The sequence below is a fragment of the Pongo pygmaeus genome, chromosome 3 (assembly GCF_028885625.2).
Source record: "Pongo pygmaeus isolate AG05252 chromosome 3, NHGRI_mPonPyg2-v2.0_pri, whole genome shotgun sequence".
NCBI lineage: Eukaryota > Metazoa > Chordata > Mammalia > Primates > Hominidae > Pongo > Pongo pygmaeus.
This window is the reverse complement of record NC_072376.2, coordinates 167,289,964-167,309,359: the sequence shown is the minus strand read 5'-3', so window position 1 is coordinate 167,309,359 and position 19,396 is coordinate 167,289,964. Positions and strand designations below refer to the sequence as shown.

Genomic DNA, 19,396 nt, shown 5'->3' with positions numbered 1-19,396 from the left:
CAGAAATGTCACTCACCCTCAACTTCACTTGTCTGGCTGTCACCATGTTGCTAGATAACATCTACTATACGTTTTTTATGTAGTTTGATGGAAGAGTAAATGTACAAATTTTCAGTCTTGTGACTTTAAAAATGAACCTCCTTCTACCTGATTTTCAGGGAATATTGAAAAATTAATAAACTCTCATCTTATTCACTAAAAAATAAAGTTATTTCTACATGAATGAAAAAAATCTCAGATATACACCATTTGGCCCAACTGTTAGTTAAAAGCATTATTTGGAATGGAATTAAATGTGGAGGATTTGGAAGTCATGATTATAGTCTGGCTATATTCCATTGGAAAATTTCATCAAAATATTTATTAAATCCTGTACATATGGTTTCATTCTGAGGCATGCATGGACACCACCTAAATGCCCAACTGACAGAGAAATAGTCCAGACACAGGCTGCTGATATCTGTTAGAGCTGAGGCTCTGCAAGGACCTGTTTCAGTAATACTTGGAATGTGTTCCAAGATGGCTAAGGAAGGTATATTTCAGATTGTTAAAAAGAATGGATAAAATTAGACTTGTGTTTTGGTAATATAGGTAATGTGAATCTCTTGAGTGATTGCAGTGACTGTTTCAATGGAGATGTTTTTCAAAGACATAAAATGATAATTGTCAAATGCATTCATACGAGATGGGATTTTTTTTCTCTCACAAAGCTCATATTTCTTATAAAGAAGACAGTGAGTTTTTTTGGTGGCTATGGCTGTGAAATATAAAGTGATGAGTAATTATTGAAAAATTATTTTATAAAATAGAATTCAGTAAACTTCTTTCATTATTTCAAGAAAAATTCTTATAAAAGGGAGAAGCAAACAGCAATCCTAAAAGAAAAATGTGATAATTGGAATCATATAATGGCTATCTGTGTGCCAGTATGTATTACATCTGACTTATGTGGGTTATATGCTTAAATGGCAGTGGGATAGAGACATGTTTTACTTGTGAAGTGTATTGTCTGAGTTATAACATCTTCGCATTTTTTTTAATTTTTTTTTTTTATTGAGATGGAGTCTTGCCCTGTTGCCTGGGCTAGAGTGCAGTGGCACAATCTCAGCTCACTATAGCTTCTGCCTCCCAGGTTCCAGTGATTCTCCTGCCTCAGCCTCCCGAGTAGCTGAGATTACAGGCACCCGCCACCATGCCTGGCTAGTTTTTTGTGTTTTTAGTAGAGATGGAGTTTCACCATGTTGGCCAGGCTGGTCTTGAATGCCTAACCTCAAGTGATCCTCCTGCCTTGGCCTCCCAAAGTGCTGGGATTACAGGTGTAAGCCACCACACCCAGCCTAAGCCACTACACCCAGCCTGCTCTTTATTGTTAAAAAAATCCAGTTAACTGAGAATAAATATTAAGAGGTCATAATTCTTTAACAAAAATCAACTGTCTTAAAGAATATAGCCATACCCACATTTTTGTAACTTGGTCGCTTTTATACATGAGGTGTTATGTGACATGAAGATATATATTGTTAGTATCCTAGATATTTTTTAAAAAGGAGGTAGATGTTGGCTAGATAATTTTAATGTAATCCTCTCAGTAGATAATTGCATAACATTGATTATTCTTGAATTGTTTTGTTTGATATAATTTAAATTGAGATGACTTTTCTGACTAAAAATGTTTGCTTTTAATTGTAGATAGTGTATACATTTAAAGATTATTTAATGCAGTTCATATTTTAGTAGTTAAGACTTCTGAATTTTTATTAGGTAGACAAGTTAGATATAAGTGGAGTAAGCATGACTTCTCTAAAGAATATTCATTACATGTTGCTTTTCTTCCATTTTCAAAACAGGCTTACTAACTACAACCTGTCCTTTGGATTATGAAATGAAAACTCAGCATATTCTGACTGTTCTGGCACTGGATGACGGCACACCAGCACTTTCTTCATCCCAGACTTTGACAATTACTGTTCTTGATGTAAATGATGAAGCTCCAGTATTTAAGCAGCACCTGTATGAAGCTTCAGTGAAAGAAAACCAAAAACCAGGGGAGTTTGTTACCAGGGTTGAAGCTCTGGACAGAGATTCAGGTAATTTAAAAATACAGAAACTGGGCATTTAATGCTTAAAAAAATTGAAGATTATAATTGACATAATTTTTTTTCTTTTATTGTAATTATTATTATTATTATTATTATTATTATACTTTAGGTTTTATGGTACATGTGCCCAATGTGCAGTAAGTTACATATATATACATGTGCCATGCTGGTGCACTGCACCCACTAACTCGTCATCTAGCATTAGGTATATCTCCCAATGTTATCCCTCCCCCCTCCCCCCAACCCACAACAGTCCCTGAAGTGTGATGTTCCCCTTCCTGTGTCCATGTGTTCTCATTGTTCAATTCCCACCTATGAGTGAGAATATGCGGTGTTTGGTTTTTTGTTCTTGCGATAGTTTACTGAGAATGATGATTTCCAATTTCATCCATGTCCCTACAAAGGACATGAACTCATCATTTCTTATGGCTGCATAGTATTCCATGGTGTAGATGTGCCACATTTTCTTAATCCAGTCTATCATTGTTGGACATTTGGGTTGGTTCCAAGTCTTTGCTATTGTGAATAATGTGGCAATAAACATACGTGTGCATGTGTCTTTATAGCAGCATGATTTATAGTCCTTTGGGTATATACCCAATAATGGGATGGCTGGGTCGAATGGAATTTCTAGTTCTAGATCCCTGAGGAATCGCCACACTGACTTCCACAAGGGTTGAACTAGTTTACAGTCCCACCAACAGTGTAAAAGTGTTCCTATTTCTCCACATCCTCTCCAGCACCTGTTGTTTCCTGACTTTTTAATGATCGCCATTCTAACTGGTGTGAGATGGTATCTCATTGTGGTTTTGATTTGCATTTCTTAATAGTTATGGCTCAGAAAAAATGAACAGTTGCTAGTTATCTCAAATTTCTAATACTTATTTCATTTGCATCCACACAGAAACACATACACCTGTAAAGATACAGATATATCACATAAGATTTGCTTGTATTAACTATTATTATTTATATTAGGGTGATACACACCTAATTAACATACACTTTATTGAATTCATCTTGATAATCGAAGTATGGACAAAGCATTACATTTCTTTCGGAGTATAATAGTTAGATACATTGAGAAGAAGAAGATAAATGGTTCTTTATTTCCACTGTATATAGCATAGTGGAAGAGGCATGGTGCTGGTGTCAGACCGCCTAGATTTGAATCCAAAATTACCATTTACTTATGCCATGTGACCTTGAACAAGTTACTAATTCTATTTCCCTACTTATCTGTGATATGGAGATAATAACAGTGCCTAAATTATAGTTCTGTTATGAGTATGAATGAATTATTACATGTAAAGAGCTTAGACCAGTGTCTGACACAATAAATGGTCAATATGTTAACTTTGTTACTATTTTTACTATTTTCAAACACTGTGTCCAGACAAATGACTTTGGAGTAAATAGTTACTATGGCTAGGAATTTATAAATTTCTTAGACTTGCTTTTCAACATCACTGTGGCTGTTTTGGCAACTAAGGTTCAGCAACTTTAACCATATTCTGTTTTTTATCTTAAACAGAATAATTACAAAAATTACAGTGCTGTGTTTCTTATTCATAGAACATGCTGAATTTTTCCATCTGAACTAATATGAATAGTTTATAGTCCCATTCACATGTGAAACACTGAACTAATGTAAACGTGAATATTATATGAATATAAACTATTCGTGTTAGTTCAGTTTAATAATCTGGTCTTTTAAAATTTACGTTTGTATATAGCAAATGGCATTATATATCAATGTAATATTTTGTTATAGTTTTGCAAGAATTGTAATAGATATTTTTATGGAAATAGTATTAACAATAGCATTTCCTTGTACATTTTTAATTTAAGGGGCAAAAGATACATTTACTTGAAATTTTAAAGTAAATTATAAAATATTGGAATACTTTGCCCTCTTGGAAAACATTATCTTTTAACGAAATGCATTTTACATGAATTTGTATGTGATGCTACTAACACTCTTTTCAAGGGCTAACCCAATTTTCTATCTTTGACCAGAGTGGGGCAGTGTAATCAAAGGGCTTTTCTAAGAGTTGAGTCCGAAGCATGCTAATGATTGTTTGCTCCAATCTGTGCTTAGAACTTAGCACATTTTTGGCAGTATTCATTTTTAGAGTGTCAGGAACAATGAAGAATATACATAAGCTTTGTGTTTCACAATAATTTCAGCCCAGTAAAGTTCTCTTAGAGTGTTCTTTGTAGAAACAGAGCAATACAGGGTGCTGAGCAATGCAAAAACTCCTTCCCAAAGTATATAGACATATACTGAACTTATTGCTGATGTTGTGTGATTTTGCAAACAGCAAGATATGCAAAATGCTTCCTCCCTTTGGCCTTGCTTTATTTTATGAATTTTATTTTTTTGTAATGGATTCTACTAAAAAGGCTCCTCTTGCTTTAACGCTTGAAGAGGGAGAAAAGAATTTCTCTCAAAATTTGCATATATTAACCAAAGACAATTACCATAAATATATTCTTCTGATTTTTACTGTCAAGTTGCCCAGTGTTAATGTTATTTTCATTTAGAATGAATTATCTGCAACCTGCTAATTGTAATTGAACTGAAACTTTATTATTCTAGAGATTATGGTATGCCAACTGAGAATTTAGATACAAAATTATTGTTTTTCTGAATTAATGGATGTTTGAAATACACATTAACATCTTCATGAGTCTCATGTAACCTTACATATTTTGGAGACAATTTTGATTTACTGGAAATCTCAGTGTTTTTAATGAGGCCAGATCTGTTAAGTAGGTGGTTATGTAAACACATGTGAATATTTGTGTGTATGCACATACTTTCGAATATATTTTCCCTCAGTCTTTTTTTTTCTTTTTTGATTATTGGGTTAAAACAATGAAACAGGATTATGCCTGAGAATTAAATGACGTAGTCAAGATTTTAACATAACTGGCATTACACTGGAATTTATGAATGGTTTACTTTATAGTACGTATTTAAAAAAAAAAAATGCCACAGTGTTCCTTAATACTAGAGAGCTTAACATGTGTTTTCTAGCATTCTACGATGCAGTTTGTAAAAATGTAAGTATACAGTGTTATTTGGCATTCAAAACCCACAGGGATTTGAGCACTGAATGTTTACGGTGTATGACTCACACTAGCTCTAGCAGGAGTTTCTTCTTGTATTAAGGAAAAAGCAACTACCAGATTTTAACTAAGGTATTAAAACTGCTGCAGCATTTGGTGCCACCAACAAGAGCTCCATTGTTAGTGAAAAAAGATCTCCCCCTGCAGTGCCCTTCCCCCACTCCCAAGAGAAAAGGGTGCCCCACTGGGTATACCACTCACTTACATTCGCTCAAGGGTGTCGAACATAAAATAACTTAACAGTACATTGCCACACTGAAATATAGAATTCATTAGTGAGATGTTATTCTGTATTCCATAAGAATGTATTCTCTATCTGAGGTCATCTTCAATAAACTACATCTGGTTTTCTGGAATCCCTGGTGCTGCACTAGATGTACAGCTGCACCAGATGTACAGCTGCACCGCCTAAGTCTACACTTGGAGCCAGGGAGAAACACCTTATTTCATCAAATCTAAGACACCATTAATTGTAAGATGCATCTAATTTTGGAATACTTCCACTGGGCTGATAGCTTTATCTTCATAGGAAGTTATAAGGTGCCATTCTGTATACCCTTTAGAAGGTGACTTAATTTGTGTGCATACCAAAGAATAAAGGATAAGGATGCTAAAATATCTGAATCTATGGCATTTTGTAATAACAGTTTCTCATTTGAGTGGACAATACTATCTGGCTATTCAGTTTATTTTAAATGTTTCTTTATGGAGTGATATTTTCTCCGTATCATATACTCAGGCAAAATATCCATCAACTTTCCTCCATACTTCATTTAAAGAGAACATATCCCTGATCCTTTATTTTTATTTATTTGTTTTTTATTTTTATACAGACGGAATCTTGCTCTGTTCCCCAGGCTGGAGGGCAGTGGCCCAATCATGGCTCACTGTAGCCTCAAATGCCTGGCTTCAAGCCATCCTCCAGCCTCCGCCTCCCAAAGTGGAGGGATTACAGTTCTGAGCCACCGCTCTGGGTCTCTCTGCACTTTATTAGTAGTTATTCATTGACGTGCCCCCTCATTCTTTCCCCAGTGGCATTTGTCCATCATTTTAGATTCAATCTAATTAATCCAGGGGCACATAAGGAGGTCCATAGGATTCAAGCACAAGCCGATCTTACTGGCTTTGTGCCATTCTAGCAACCTCCATTATACTGAAGTCCCAGAGAAGGATTTAAAGGCGGGCTAGATTATAGAGCATTTCAAAAGTTGAATTTCCCAATCCAAGGCTATGGAACATTTGCTAGAGAAAGTCACAACAACATGCTAATTGAAGCCATCACCTACTTAGGCTGCAGTATTTCTGCTAATCCCTTAGTGCTGTTATGTTTTCCTTGGCTCTGTCTATATAAATTTTCTCTCTATATATATAAAAAAATTCTATTATAAATACATTTACATAAATATCAAAAATAAGGAGATGAAAAAGAATAAGGACCAGTCATAACCTCACTCACTCAGAGACAATCACTGTTAAAACTTTGGTATATATTCTTAATACATTTAATATATAGTATCATAATTGTGTAAATGTTTATTCATCTGCTTTTTCTCTAGGCTGTGAACTTCTCCTGGATTCAGGACTTTTTATCTATTAATACATTTATTCCAGGTTCTTAGAGTAGTGCAAGATATGACATAGGAACTCAATAAGTAGTTTTGACCATATGGTCTGAGAAACTGAAGCACGTATGACATAAGCTTCCTCAAGCTGCCCTCACTGTTTAGAATTTATTTATTATTTATTCCTTTATTAAATCAACCAGGCATAATTCTATTTTTGCTTTAGAAATGCCTGATTGTGAGGGCACTGTACAGTTGAGGCATTACACAAAAAAGAATCTTGGCTGGGCACGGTGGCTCATGCCTGTAATACTGGTGCTTTGGAAGGCCGAGGTGGGAGGATTGCTTGAAGCCAGGAGTTCAAGACCAGCTTGGGCAACATAGCAAGACCTCATCTTTACAAAAAAAAATATAAAAATTAGTTGGGTATGGTGGCATGCTCCTGTAGTCTCAGCTACTCAGGAAGCTGAAGCAGAAGGATGGCTTGAGCCCAGGAATTTGCTGCAGTGAGCAAAGATTGTGCCTCTGCACACTCCAGCCTGGGTGGCAGAGTGAGATGCTGTCTTAAAAAAAGAAAAGAAAAGGAAAATGATCTTCCTAAAAATAACACAACCCTGAAAAGAATTCTTTATTAATTCCCCATAGTTTGAGGAAGAGGAGGATAAAGTTTTATCCCTTTTAGCTTAACAATCAGCTTTCCTGTCTGTTCTTAGCTCCTATCACTCTCCCACCTTTTACTCTAGGATAGAATTCTGGAAAACTTTTTCCTTTAAAGGACCAGATAGTAAATATTTTAGGCTTTGTGTGCCTTACAGTCTCCTTTGTGCAACTCTGACACTATAGCAAGACAGCAGCCATAGTTAATATTGTGCCTGTATTTCAATAAAACTACAAAAACAGGGAGCAGGCCAGATTTGATCACTGGACTGTAGTTTGCCAATCCCTAGTCTAATGCATGTGTCTAATTAAGACATCTAAGTTACTTGCTACTTTCTGCTCATCAGATCCAATTATCATGATGTCATCATAATATTTCTACCAATTAGATGATGTCAACGGTGGGAGAGTTTGCATAAAGATGGGTGAAAGCAAATGAGTTCTGATAGTTCTTATAAATTAGTATCAAATGTTGCTTCTCAAAAGGTGGTCCCTGGGACCAGTGGCACCATGATCCATCCCCAGTCTACAGAAAACAGCACCCATTCTGCTTTTCCAGGATGCTGGTGGCCTTCTAATACCTTTCCCAGTGTACTTATGAAGGGAGGGTCCTCTGATCTCTTGGGAAAGGTAGTGGGGGTGTTTGGTGAGCATGTCATGCATGATAAGTTCACTCTAACATTCTCATTTCCTTAAGCTTTGGATTATTTATAGTATTCAAAGGAAGACCTAATGTCTCAACCTCAGTGATTATAGGCTCCCATTGAATCCAACCAATCAAAGAAACTCTCAAGAGACACAGCTCTATGGGCTAACACATTAAATTCTGACTCTCTAGCAAACAGTATCAATATTGTCTATTTATCTATCAATAAATCCAGCCCAAACCAATGTTATATCTTCCTAGGTCTCACATTCTTAGAATTGATTTTCACACATATTCCCCAGGTTTATGCCAATATAACTTAGAAAATATTACTATTCTTTGAAACTATAAGCTTCTTTGACTGAGTCAGATTTGCACTTGGCTACCTGAGTTATGTTGAAGTCTGACTCTGGTTATGGGTATTTACGCGAATAGTCATCTCCTTACAAGGTATTTGTTACACCTGCTACTCAATTTGGGTCTGATCTTCAGGGAGATTAATTTTAGGCCTTCTATATAGGAGCTTTCCAGCTTTCTAACCATGACTTGAGTTACAGGTTTAAAGCCTCAGCTCGTAGTTATCGTACTATAATTTCCTAGTCCTTTGAAAAACAGTCTTCTGCATCATCGTCCTTTTTACTATTGTGTGGTCAAAGTCAGCGCCATTTGGTTCTCTAAGGAATTTGAGTCCTTTAATAGTCACTTTATCACAGTCAAACATGATTGATAATTTAATTAATCGTGACAGCACTCCAAGTATTGAATTCCTAGCATTCCATTTCCCATGGTTAAGGAACTCATCGCTGCATTCAAAGCCTAAGACATAACAAAACCAATCTCAGAGTCCCTGTTACCTGAGACCCAATTCTGGTGCCAAGTACTCTATCAGCCACATTTAGTCAGGAAGAATAGATGCTACAAACAGGTGTTGGATGAATGAGGAAGCAAGAAGGGAATACTGAGGTAACCAAAAAGACAAAAACAAAACTCTAGAAGGCAGCTACCACCCCTAATACTGGGAAAGAAGAAGAGGTTTGGATTATCAGACCCTAGGAAGGAAATGAGAGAGGGGGCCTTGCAAAGGAGTAGCAAAACAGACTGAATAGCATTGCTGATGACGACAGTAAGTAACTAGGAAGAAGGAAGTCCCGTTTTCTGTCCTTCTGACTTTCAGTCTCCTTCTAGTGTCCTTTTGTGGCAAACCCTAGGAGAGAGGTAGTTGGCGATGGAGAATGTGGTTCGCAGATCCCCAGACCCAGCATCACAGGGTGGAGTACAGAAGAACAGATTTGGATCTGAGACACTATGGTTTAATAAATAATACACCATGTGAAGAACAGAAAAGAGCAGGCAGAAGGGAACAGCCACTACAAAGGCCTCAGCAGAAAGATGCTTAGTATGTTCTGAGAACAGAAAGGAAGCCAGTGGAATAAGAATATAGCAAGAGAGCAAGTCCATGAAAAGAGGTTGGAAAGATACGCAGAGCTCACATCATATGGGACTTTGCGGACTGTGGTAAGGTATTTAGATTTTATTTTGAACTCATTCAAACATACTTTTTTTCCCTCTTACCCATTAACTCCTATTCATCTTTAGGGTTTCCGGTTATATCAAGGCAACTCAACTTACCCATCATGTCTATTCAGGGGGAATTGTCACTGCCAGCTTGCTTATCTGTATCCAGTGCTATATTGTAAGCACCGTGAGGCTAGAGAATTTATCTGTTTACTAGCAGTTATATTTTTAGCACACGGTATGGTACCTTGGCACCTAAGATCACTCTTTACATATGTTAATACAATGAGATAATTAATGACAAACTATACACCTGAGATAAGTCTTCTATGATCCACTCCCTCAATGATTTCATATATTCCATCACACTTTCCATTACTCATTGATTTAATCATCTTCCACTCTAGAGAGAAACTCTGAGGACCAAGGTAACTATTCAGTGGTGCCTTTCCAGTACCTGACACTCAGTATCTGTGCATTCATAAATGAACACATTAATGAATAAATGAATGAACCAACCAAATAGATATGGATGCAAACTGAAGACATGAATGTGTAGAGTGAAATGACAATGGCATGATGGCCAGCACATTGATTGTCAATGCACCCCACTCCTGGAACCAGGAGAAAAATATGTCATAGAGAAACAAACAAAAATATTATTTTTCTTTTATTTTTTACTTCTCTCTTCCTCATGCCTTCCTCCCCTCCCTTCTTTTGTTTCTTTGTTTTTTGTTTTTTTTTTTTAAATTGGTCAGCCATATGTGATGCCACAGAGAAGACAAGTTAGGTAAGAACTAGAAATGGCCAGTAGACTTTATAATCAGAGGTCATTGGTCGCTGTAGAAAGAGTAACTGGGAATGGCATGGTTTGAAGCCAGCTTCAGACTGAATATGATTTTCAAAAGAAATTTGGCCACAAAGAGGAGGAGATAAAAGCCTAATTCTTATAGCTAGAGAAGGATATAATTTAAGGGAAAAAATTTTAGGAGAAAGACTAGACCTGACAGGAAAATTCTGAGAGTGTGTTTGAAGAATGACTTTTGCCATTGAGACAGGGAGTAAGGGGTACAGTTGAGTACAGGTGCAGAGGGTGAGGGAGTTATTTCCCAATGCCTCCTTTCTCTCTGGGAAATGGAAAGGGAAGTTATCTGTGAGAGTAAGCCAGGTAGTGGTCAGGTAGGAGACCTGAATGGAAGAGGGGTGATTATGGACACCTGGAAAGACTGCCAGATACAACAGCACCGCAGTTGTTTCAATCCATTCTGTTGTGAAATTTTCTGTAGCCCCAGCCATCTGTTGGATATTCAAATGGAATAAAGAGATGGTTGGAATGATCCCAGGCTGAAGCTTTGCTGGAAATCTTTGGCAGAAAGCCCCAGGACCTGAGAAACTATGCAAGGTTGCTAGAGGAATAGCTCATGGGGCCGGACTGGAGAAGGAGAGAAATGAATTGAGGAGAGGTATCCTAGAGCGGGAGGATTAAGAAGTCATGGGACTGCAGGTCTTGAAGTCTAAGAGAAGGTAGATATGTGTGAGTGTGTGTGTGTATTCACACTGGCGTGCATACACACATAGGTATGGGCATATATACACAGGCACACACACACACACATATCCTTTAGTGGGCATGTGTCATAAGGATATCACTAAATATCTTCAGATCCAAATTTCCAATTTGCTCAGTGAGGTGATAGAATGAGACCAAATAACCTCTTTTTAATTTTTATTTTCTTATTTCTCAAGTTTGATGATGCTATGTTTGTTCTGTAGGATTATAAGGGTGTAAGGAGGAAAAACCAAGGCACTAGTTAAATTCCAAATAAGCCATAGTAAAATACATTCAATTTACTTCCTTAGTTGTAAAGGGTATGAAATTTGAGATATGAAAAATGTGTGTATGCAGACTACAGTTATAGGTAAAGATCTTATTTATCCTTAATAATATACTAGGAGGATTGAAGGTTAATGTATTGTTATCTTAGGGATAAAAAGCCTGTATAGAATAATAGAAAAAAATAAAATCTGGAAGTTTCTAAAAAGTCAGAGAAATATTGAGTAGAGTGGTGAAGCACATTAGAGGATAGTGGGAAGGGACAGCAGAAAGATCTGAATTTATGTATAAACAATTGAAGACATTTTCTAGGTTTGGCAAGTGGTGAGAATTAAAAATGTATAATATATAGCATTCTATAATATGTAATACAATACATAATATGCAATGGTATATATAATGTGTAAGAAAATCATATAAAATAATATGAAATGGTGTGTATATATAATGTGTAACAAAATCATATAAATGAGCTCATTCTTTTTTTATACTTTTGAAATATAAATAATTATTATAATTTATTTATTTATTTATTTATTATTTTTTTAATTATACTTTAAGTTTTAGGGTACATGTGCACAATGTGCAGGTTAGTTACATATGTATACATGTGCCATGCTGGTGTGCTGCACCCATTAACTCGTCATTTAGCATTAGGTATATCTCCTGATGCTATCCCTCCCCCTCCCCCCACCCCACAACATGGATGAAATTGGAAACCATCATTCTCAGTAAACTATCGCAAGGAGCTCATTCATTTAAAAGATCCATGTAATCTTTCTGAAGACAGCGGTCATATCTGACTCAGCACTCTGTCTTTGGCACACAGTACTATGCTTGGCAACTGATATTTCTCTCTTTTTTTTGAGGAAGAGGAAAGTAAATATAAGATAATATTGTTCCCATTTTTATAATGTAGGCAGAGATAGGAATAACAAATTTTAACAACCTGGAACTTTAAGAAATTCTGTCTTGGCTATAGAATAGATTATGTGATCCTTAAGTTACCGAAATAATCACTGACTCTTCAGTAATATCATTAATAATATGCCTAATGCCTAATAATAGAATGAAACATTTTGGTGACCTCTGAAAATGTCATATCAAATACATTGGTCCTATGTTATTAGACTTTTTTTCTCAGGGTAATTCCAATGCCTGTGGATTATATCTCAAATATATTTCTCCTCCAAGTTATATAGTAATAAGATATGTATATTCATTCTTATATAAAACTAGAATTCTATTTCACTCCTTTCAGCTCTCAGTCCTATATAATATCTGCCAGATCATAATGTAATGAAAATTTGCTTTTTAAGACTGGCAAGATGGAGATCTGTAATTGAAGATTTTTTGTTAAGGCCAAAAGAATGACATTTCATCTTTTATTAAAGTATAACATCATATATTCTCAGTACTGTGTGCACACCTAGATTCTTGTCAGTTAAGAAAGGAACATAGGAAAATAACTGAGAGGAACTTGTGTAAAATGCAAATAAATTACAATGGCATGGGACAGACTCATTAAAATTAGTAGTATGAATTATCTTCATAACCAGAGATGGAAATGACGTGATACTTTTCTTGGGGGAGAAATGAAACCACAAAAATATGGGAAGAATTATTTCCAAAATGCGTAATAATGTGGTACCACATTTCTCACTCCAGATAGCAGACTGAACACTAAGTGGAAAACAAAACAAACAGAAATACGTATATAAGCAATTCTAGGTGCTTGCTTCTTGAGGTTGAGCATAAACAGAGTTCTATATAACTTAGCACGGGCTTTCAAACAGCAGGTCAATCTACAGAAATTGTCATTTGCCCTGCAAGCTTACAATTAAGTCATTAAATCACAATCAGGGGTGTTAGAAGGAGTAATTAGGAATATGTTGTAGAGTTGTACACTCATAAGAAATTTTTTATGGGAAGGAAAAAATTCTAAGCATTCACTGTGGGGAAGTCTCATAAGACTTTTGAAAATCAAGCATTTCAGCCCATGAGGCTTTTATTTTAGCAAGAACAGCCAAAAGAGATTTTCTTTTACCTTAATTTAAAGGCTGTTTGAGAATCTTGCCATTTTCATCTATGGCTTAACATGTTCCAAGGAAAAGAAATAGGAAAGTGGATAAATGTATTTCAAAGAAATGATTGCTAAGTTTTTCTTTATATTTTTCTTAAGGAGTCAATTCCAAGCTTCAGTTTGAAATTGTGCCAGGTGCTTCATTTGAATCATTCGAGATAAATTCTGACACTGGAGAGGTAGTGACGACCACCATACTTGACAGAGAAATTCAAGAAGTCTTCACCCTTCGAGGTAAGGGATTCTTTGACTATGCTAAAAAATAAAAATAAACAATAAAATTTAAAAGAACCTGTTAAGTGGTGAAATGTTATATTTTGTTGGGGTGTTTTTAAATAAAATATTATTGAACCAGTGCTACCTGGTTAGCCTGACATTGTCTAGTTAGAACAACACATTTTAGGTATGAATCAAAGGCCACAATTCATGCCGTCTTTGTGTTCTATGTCAGTACTAGTACGAGATGGGGGATTCCCTTCATTGTCCAGTACCACAACAATCCTCTGCACTGTTGAAGATGAAAACGATCATGCACCAGAGTTTATAGTTTCCAGTTATGACATTGAGGTTCTGGAAAACCAGGAACCAGAGGTTGTCTATACTGTTTTAGCCTCTGATATGGATGCTGGCAATAACAGAGCTGTTGAATATCACATAATTGGTAAGTTTGTTTGTTTGTTTGTTTGTTTTTTTAAGACAGAGTCTCACTCTGTCACCCAGGCTGGAGTGCAGTGGCGCGATGGCTCACTGCAACTTCACCTCCCAGGTTCAAGCAATTCTTGTGCCTCAGCCTCCCAAATTGGTAAGTATTTTTAAATTAAAATTTCTTCCAGGATGCTGACTGAGTTGACACACACTCTCTGTTGATTACTCTGTGTTTGATACCTATTGCTTTTCTCTACAAAATACACACCCAGTCAGAACTGACTGGTGCCATGAGCTTTCTCTCTACCTCCTTCTCACAGCCACCTTGAACCACTGCCCTCCACATTCTTTAAAAATCTGCCTTTGCAAACTGCTGTGAATTTTTTTCTATGCTAACATTAGTGGATGTAAGGATGGAACAGATAATGTTTTTCTATTTTTGTTGCTTTCATGTGATCAGTTTTAATTTTTTTTAATTTTTCTCGTCTCATAGACAGATTCTTACTGGGTCATTTCATCCAGTCCCTGTCTTTAGCTACCACTGGGATGCCAATGGCTCCCATCTCTATCTGCATCCTAGATCTAGGTCCCATTAAAGGATATTGTTTTTAAAAGTAAAGTAATAACTCTCATACAAATATAAAAATGGTACCTGCACATAACTTTTATTTAATTCACTAGTGAATAAGTAAACCAAAAAGATGTTAAAATGGGTTCAAGGAGAATTCCAAGAGCCATACACAGGCACATACACACACAAAGGGAATAAGGAATTCTGAAATGCAGAAAAGGTGTATTTGCAAGACAACAATCAGTGCATTTCACCAGATTTACTTGCATTTCTGTGGACAAGAATCATTTACATTATGATCAGTTTTCAACAATTTACAGAGTGGTCAAAATGCGGTGAAGGTGGAACAGCACTCTGATGGCAAAGACATACTGGGCACCTGTGCCCCACCCTTCTTTCTTCAATACCAGGACACCTACTCATCTTGTTCCTCCTATTTCAAATTGTTTCACAATTTCCTAACAGCTCCAAGGACCCAGTCTTTATATCCAACAGCATTGCATTATCAATGTGTCCAAAATGACACATCAGCCTCACCCCCTTTCTACCTCCCCCATCATGGTCTGGGTCCTTCTGTTAGTCTCTGCCAGTGAGCTTCAGCTATTTTTTTTTTGCTTCACTTACCCTTAAAATAATCTTGAAAACTTATGTACCAACACAGACATATTTTTATGTTGTCAACTAAACTTTTTCCCATAAGCTTAAAGAGTAACCAAGGTGTGTTTCCCTGCATATCCTAAATATTGACACATTAAAGTAAGACTGTTATATCACCTTTTAAAAGTATTTGATAGAATAAAAAATACCTTAAAAATATATGAAAGGCGGCCAGGTGCGGTGGGTCATGGCTGTCATCCCAGCACTTTGGGAGGCCAAGGCGGGCGGATCACCTGAGGTCAGGAGTTCGAGACCAGCCTGGCCAACATGGTGAAACCCCGCCTCTACTAAAAAACACAAAAATTAGCCGGGCATGGTGGCAGGCACCTGTAATCCCAGCTACTCGGGAGGCTGAGGCAGGAGAATCACTTGAACTCAGGAGGCAGAGGTTGCAGTGAGCTGAGATCATGCCATTGCACTCCTTCCTGGGGGAAAAGAGTGACACTTTGTCTCAGAAAAAAAAAAAAATATATATATATATATATATACGTGTATATATCTATATATACACACACATATATATATACGTGTGTATATCTATATATACACACGTATGTGTATATATATTTCATATATGTGTGTATATATACATGTATATATATTTCATATATATTTCATATAAAGTGTGTCTTTGCCATCAGAGTATATATTTCATATATATATGTGTATATATGTATACTTATATACTTATATATATACGTATATATAAGTATATATACTTATATATTTCATATATATTTATTATATTATATATTATTATTTCATATATATTTCATATCTATGCGTGTGTGTATATATAAGTATACTTATATACATATACATTTCATATATATTTATTATATATATTATTTCATATATATTTCATATCTATGCGTGTGTATATATATATGAAAGGCACCCTCCCCTTGTGTCACCTCCCTTTTTCCTGGCTCTGCATGTCTCTTCATGGTCCCAAAGTCTCCACCTGTTCTGCCCAAGCTGAGGCCACCTTCTCAGCCAGGTTGGAAACTGGGAGCTCCGTAGCCCTCGGATGGCCGTGGGACTCAGAAATCTTTCCAGGAGCAGAGAGCATACCTTGGATTGGCAAAGCTGCCTGCCAAGCCACCATGCCCAGGAAACAGGCTAAAAAGGTGACACAGCAAAGGTGATAGAGGAGCCACACAGGAGATAGGCAGGGTTGTCTGCTAAACCTGCTCTTCCAAAAACAGAACCCAGGCCTAAAACAGCCCCCGCAACTCGGCAAAGAAGGGAATGAGGTGCGTAAGGGGAGAAAGGGGAAGGGGATGCTGGTAAGGATGAGAACCACCCTGCACAAACCAAGACACCTGCACAGCGCAGTCACAGGGAGCACAGGGCACTGGGAATGCCAAGTGAATTGTACATTTTCGTAGCTCACAGACTCTACTGTTTGAAATATGATTTTTTTAAGTTAATAAAAATGTAGAATTTTACTTTAGTTTTTTTCAATTATATGTATGAATGAGCATTTTCAGTTACATGTTTTGCATTTTTACTTCTTCAATCAATATTACCTTTCTACATCCTTGCAGAATTTTACCATAATGTAATGGACTTTTATGCTTAAAGTATTGATCATTTTATTATACTTTTCTACAATTAAAATATGTGGATAAATTTAAGATTTCTAAAAATTTCCAATGAACATAAGGTCTCAGTTTTGAAAATTATATTAGATTGTTATTATTATGATTGTAAGATTAAAATAGCAAAAGTGTATTCCAATTTTGACCAATAATAACATAAAAAGTAAAATTGTGTTGTAAATGCATCTCTGAATCAGATTAATGGGATCCTTTTTTCCAGTGAGTTCATGATTCTCAGAATGCATGTTCCTTTTTGCTAAAATAAGGCAAAGCGGCTGGGCGCAGTGGCTCATACCTGTAATCCCACCACTTTGGGATGCCAAGGTGGGCAGATCACCTGAGATCTGGAGTTTGAGACCAGCCTGACCAACATGGAGAAACCTCATCTCTACTAAAAATACAAAATTAGCCAGTGGCACATGCCTGTAATCCCAGCTACTCGGGAGGCTGAGGCAGGAGAATCGCTTGAACCCAGTAGGCAGAGGCTGAGGTGAGCTGAGATTGCACCATTGCACTCCAGCCTGGGCAACAAGAGCGAAACTCTGTCTCAAAAAATAAAAATAAATAAATAAATTAATTAATTAATGTAGAAATAAATAAATAAATAAATAAATAAAAATAAGGCAAAAGGCAAAGCACAGTGCCAGGTCTGTTGCTGTTTCTGTTTGTTACAGATGTAAGAACTGAAAATTCTTGCTCACCTTTTTAAAAATGGAAGTATTGTTACAGAAGTTAATTTAGTACTTGTACGCCTTCTGAGTTGTATGCCAAAAACTTAATGAATAGTCTTTATTTTTTATTTATCTACCACTTGAAAACTTGAATAGGCTCTGTAATTTGGTTGATAGCAGAGACACTCTCCCACTGCATAAGGATATTTTCCCAGGCATTAAAGTCAGTCACTGTTTTGACATTGAACTTTCAACATTGGGAATGACCACTTTATTTGGCAGCCATTTATTTGGGTGAGAGGGAGACTTTCTTTTTTAATTTGCGAGAAGAGTGCTTATAAAGGTGAATGTGGGAAAGATAAATTCCATGATCCCAGGTGCGCTCTCAGGTAGAGCAATTTTAGGAATAAGGATATTTAAATTGAACTTCCGGAGATTACCACGAAACTATCTGTTTCCAAGTGAATTCCTTAGAAAACTTCAAGTAACCTAGCTGTACTCAGCCCTCATTTTAAAGATGATTGACTGGTCTAAACACCCTTCACGTATTCGCCTAAGACAGATCATGAATCCTTTCTCCGTAACTTCTTATGTTTTCTCCTTAATATCTTTGCAATGTGTTCACTTCCTGCACGCACATATTGTTTCTGATACTCCTTGTTGCACAAGTAGATTACTATGACTCCTAACCTTCCCATTTTCATTTTCTTTTCTTTTTTCTTTAAAGACAGGCTGTCACTCTGTCACCAAGGCTGTGCAGTGGTGCATTCACAGCTCACTGCAGCAGCACAATCACAGCTCACTGCAGCCTCTACCCTCTGTCAGGCTCAAGCAATTCTCCCACCCCAGCCTCCTGAGCAGTGGGGAATACAGGCACATGTCACCATGCCTGAATAACTTAAAAACATTTTTTTTTTCATAGAGATGAGGTCTCACTATGTTGCCCAGGCTGGACTCAAATTCCTGGACTCAAGCAATCCTCCCGCCTTGGTCTCCAAAAGTTCTGGGATTACAGGAACCATCCTATTTTCTAAACAAACTTTGACATTGCTGCCTCAATACTATTCTTAAAATAGAAATTTGATTCATGACACTTTCCTGTCCAAAATCCTTCAGTGGGCTCCCTCATGGATTTCAGGAGAAACTATAGCATCTTCAGCAGTATACAGAGAGCACTTCACAATTTGACCCCCTGCTTACCTCCCAAATTCATGTCTTTCCTCTACTGCTACTGCCAGCCCTTTTCCTGCTTGCCACATACAAACACCCAAGAACCCTGTGTACTAGTCACACCCAAACATTTGCAGCCTGTTAATTCCTATATTCCTAGAACTTCTCACAGGCTCTTTCCTCTGCATAGAACACTCTCCCCAAAACTTGTAGTATGGCTTTCTCCACTTTAGGAGTGAGATTTGATGTCACTTTTTCCAATAAGCACTTCTTGAACTTACTAACATAGGACTATGTGCCCTTTCTCTGTACTTCTCAGAGAAACAGCACCCCTTGGCTAGCACTATCTATATGTACTCATTTAGCACTCTGCACATATGATTTTCACATGGTACTTTAATACCCGAGTATTGACCAGCCTTTCCTTTTAGACTGTGAACTCTTGGAGCTAGATCATGTCTTACTCCCTTCATATCTGTGATCTTGAGCACAAACTTGGCACATAGTAGATGCTCATCAAATGTTTGCTGAATGACTGAATCACTTT

General features: G+C 36.7%; 1 protein-coding gene across 2 annotated transcripts in view; it reads left to right on the top strand.

Annotated features, from left to right (window-relative positions):
* The window catches only part of DCHS2 (dachsous cadherin-related 2), a 259,479-nt gene that overhangs the window by 174,719 nt on the left and 65,364 nt on the right, over positions 1-19,396 (top strand). The window contains exons 10-12 of one of the 2 annotated variants that reach the window (XM_054485608.2): positions 1,848-2,087; positions 13,631-13,765; positions 13,983-14,192. In XM_054485608.2, the coding sequence (XP_054341583.1) occupies positions 1,848-2,087; positions 13,631-13,765; positions 13,983-14,192 (585 nt within the window). The remainder of the gene's footprint in view (positions 1-1,847; positions 2,088-13,630; positions 13,766-13,982; positions 14,193-19,396) is intronic. The other variant, XM_063664223.1, reaches the window with a different exon arrangement.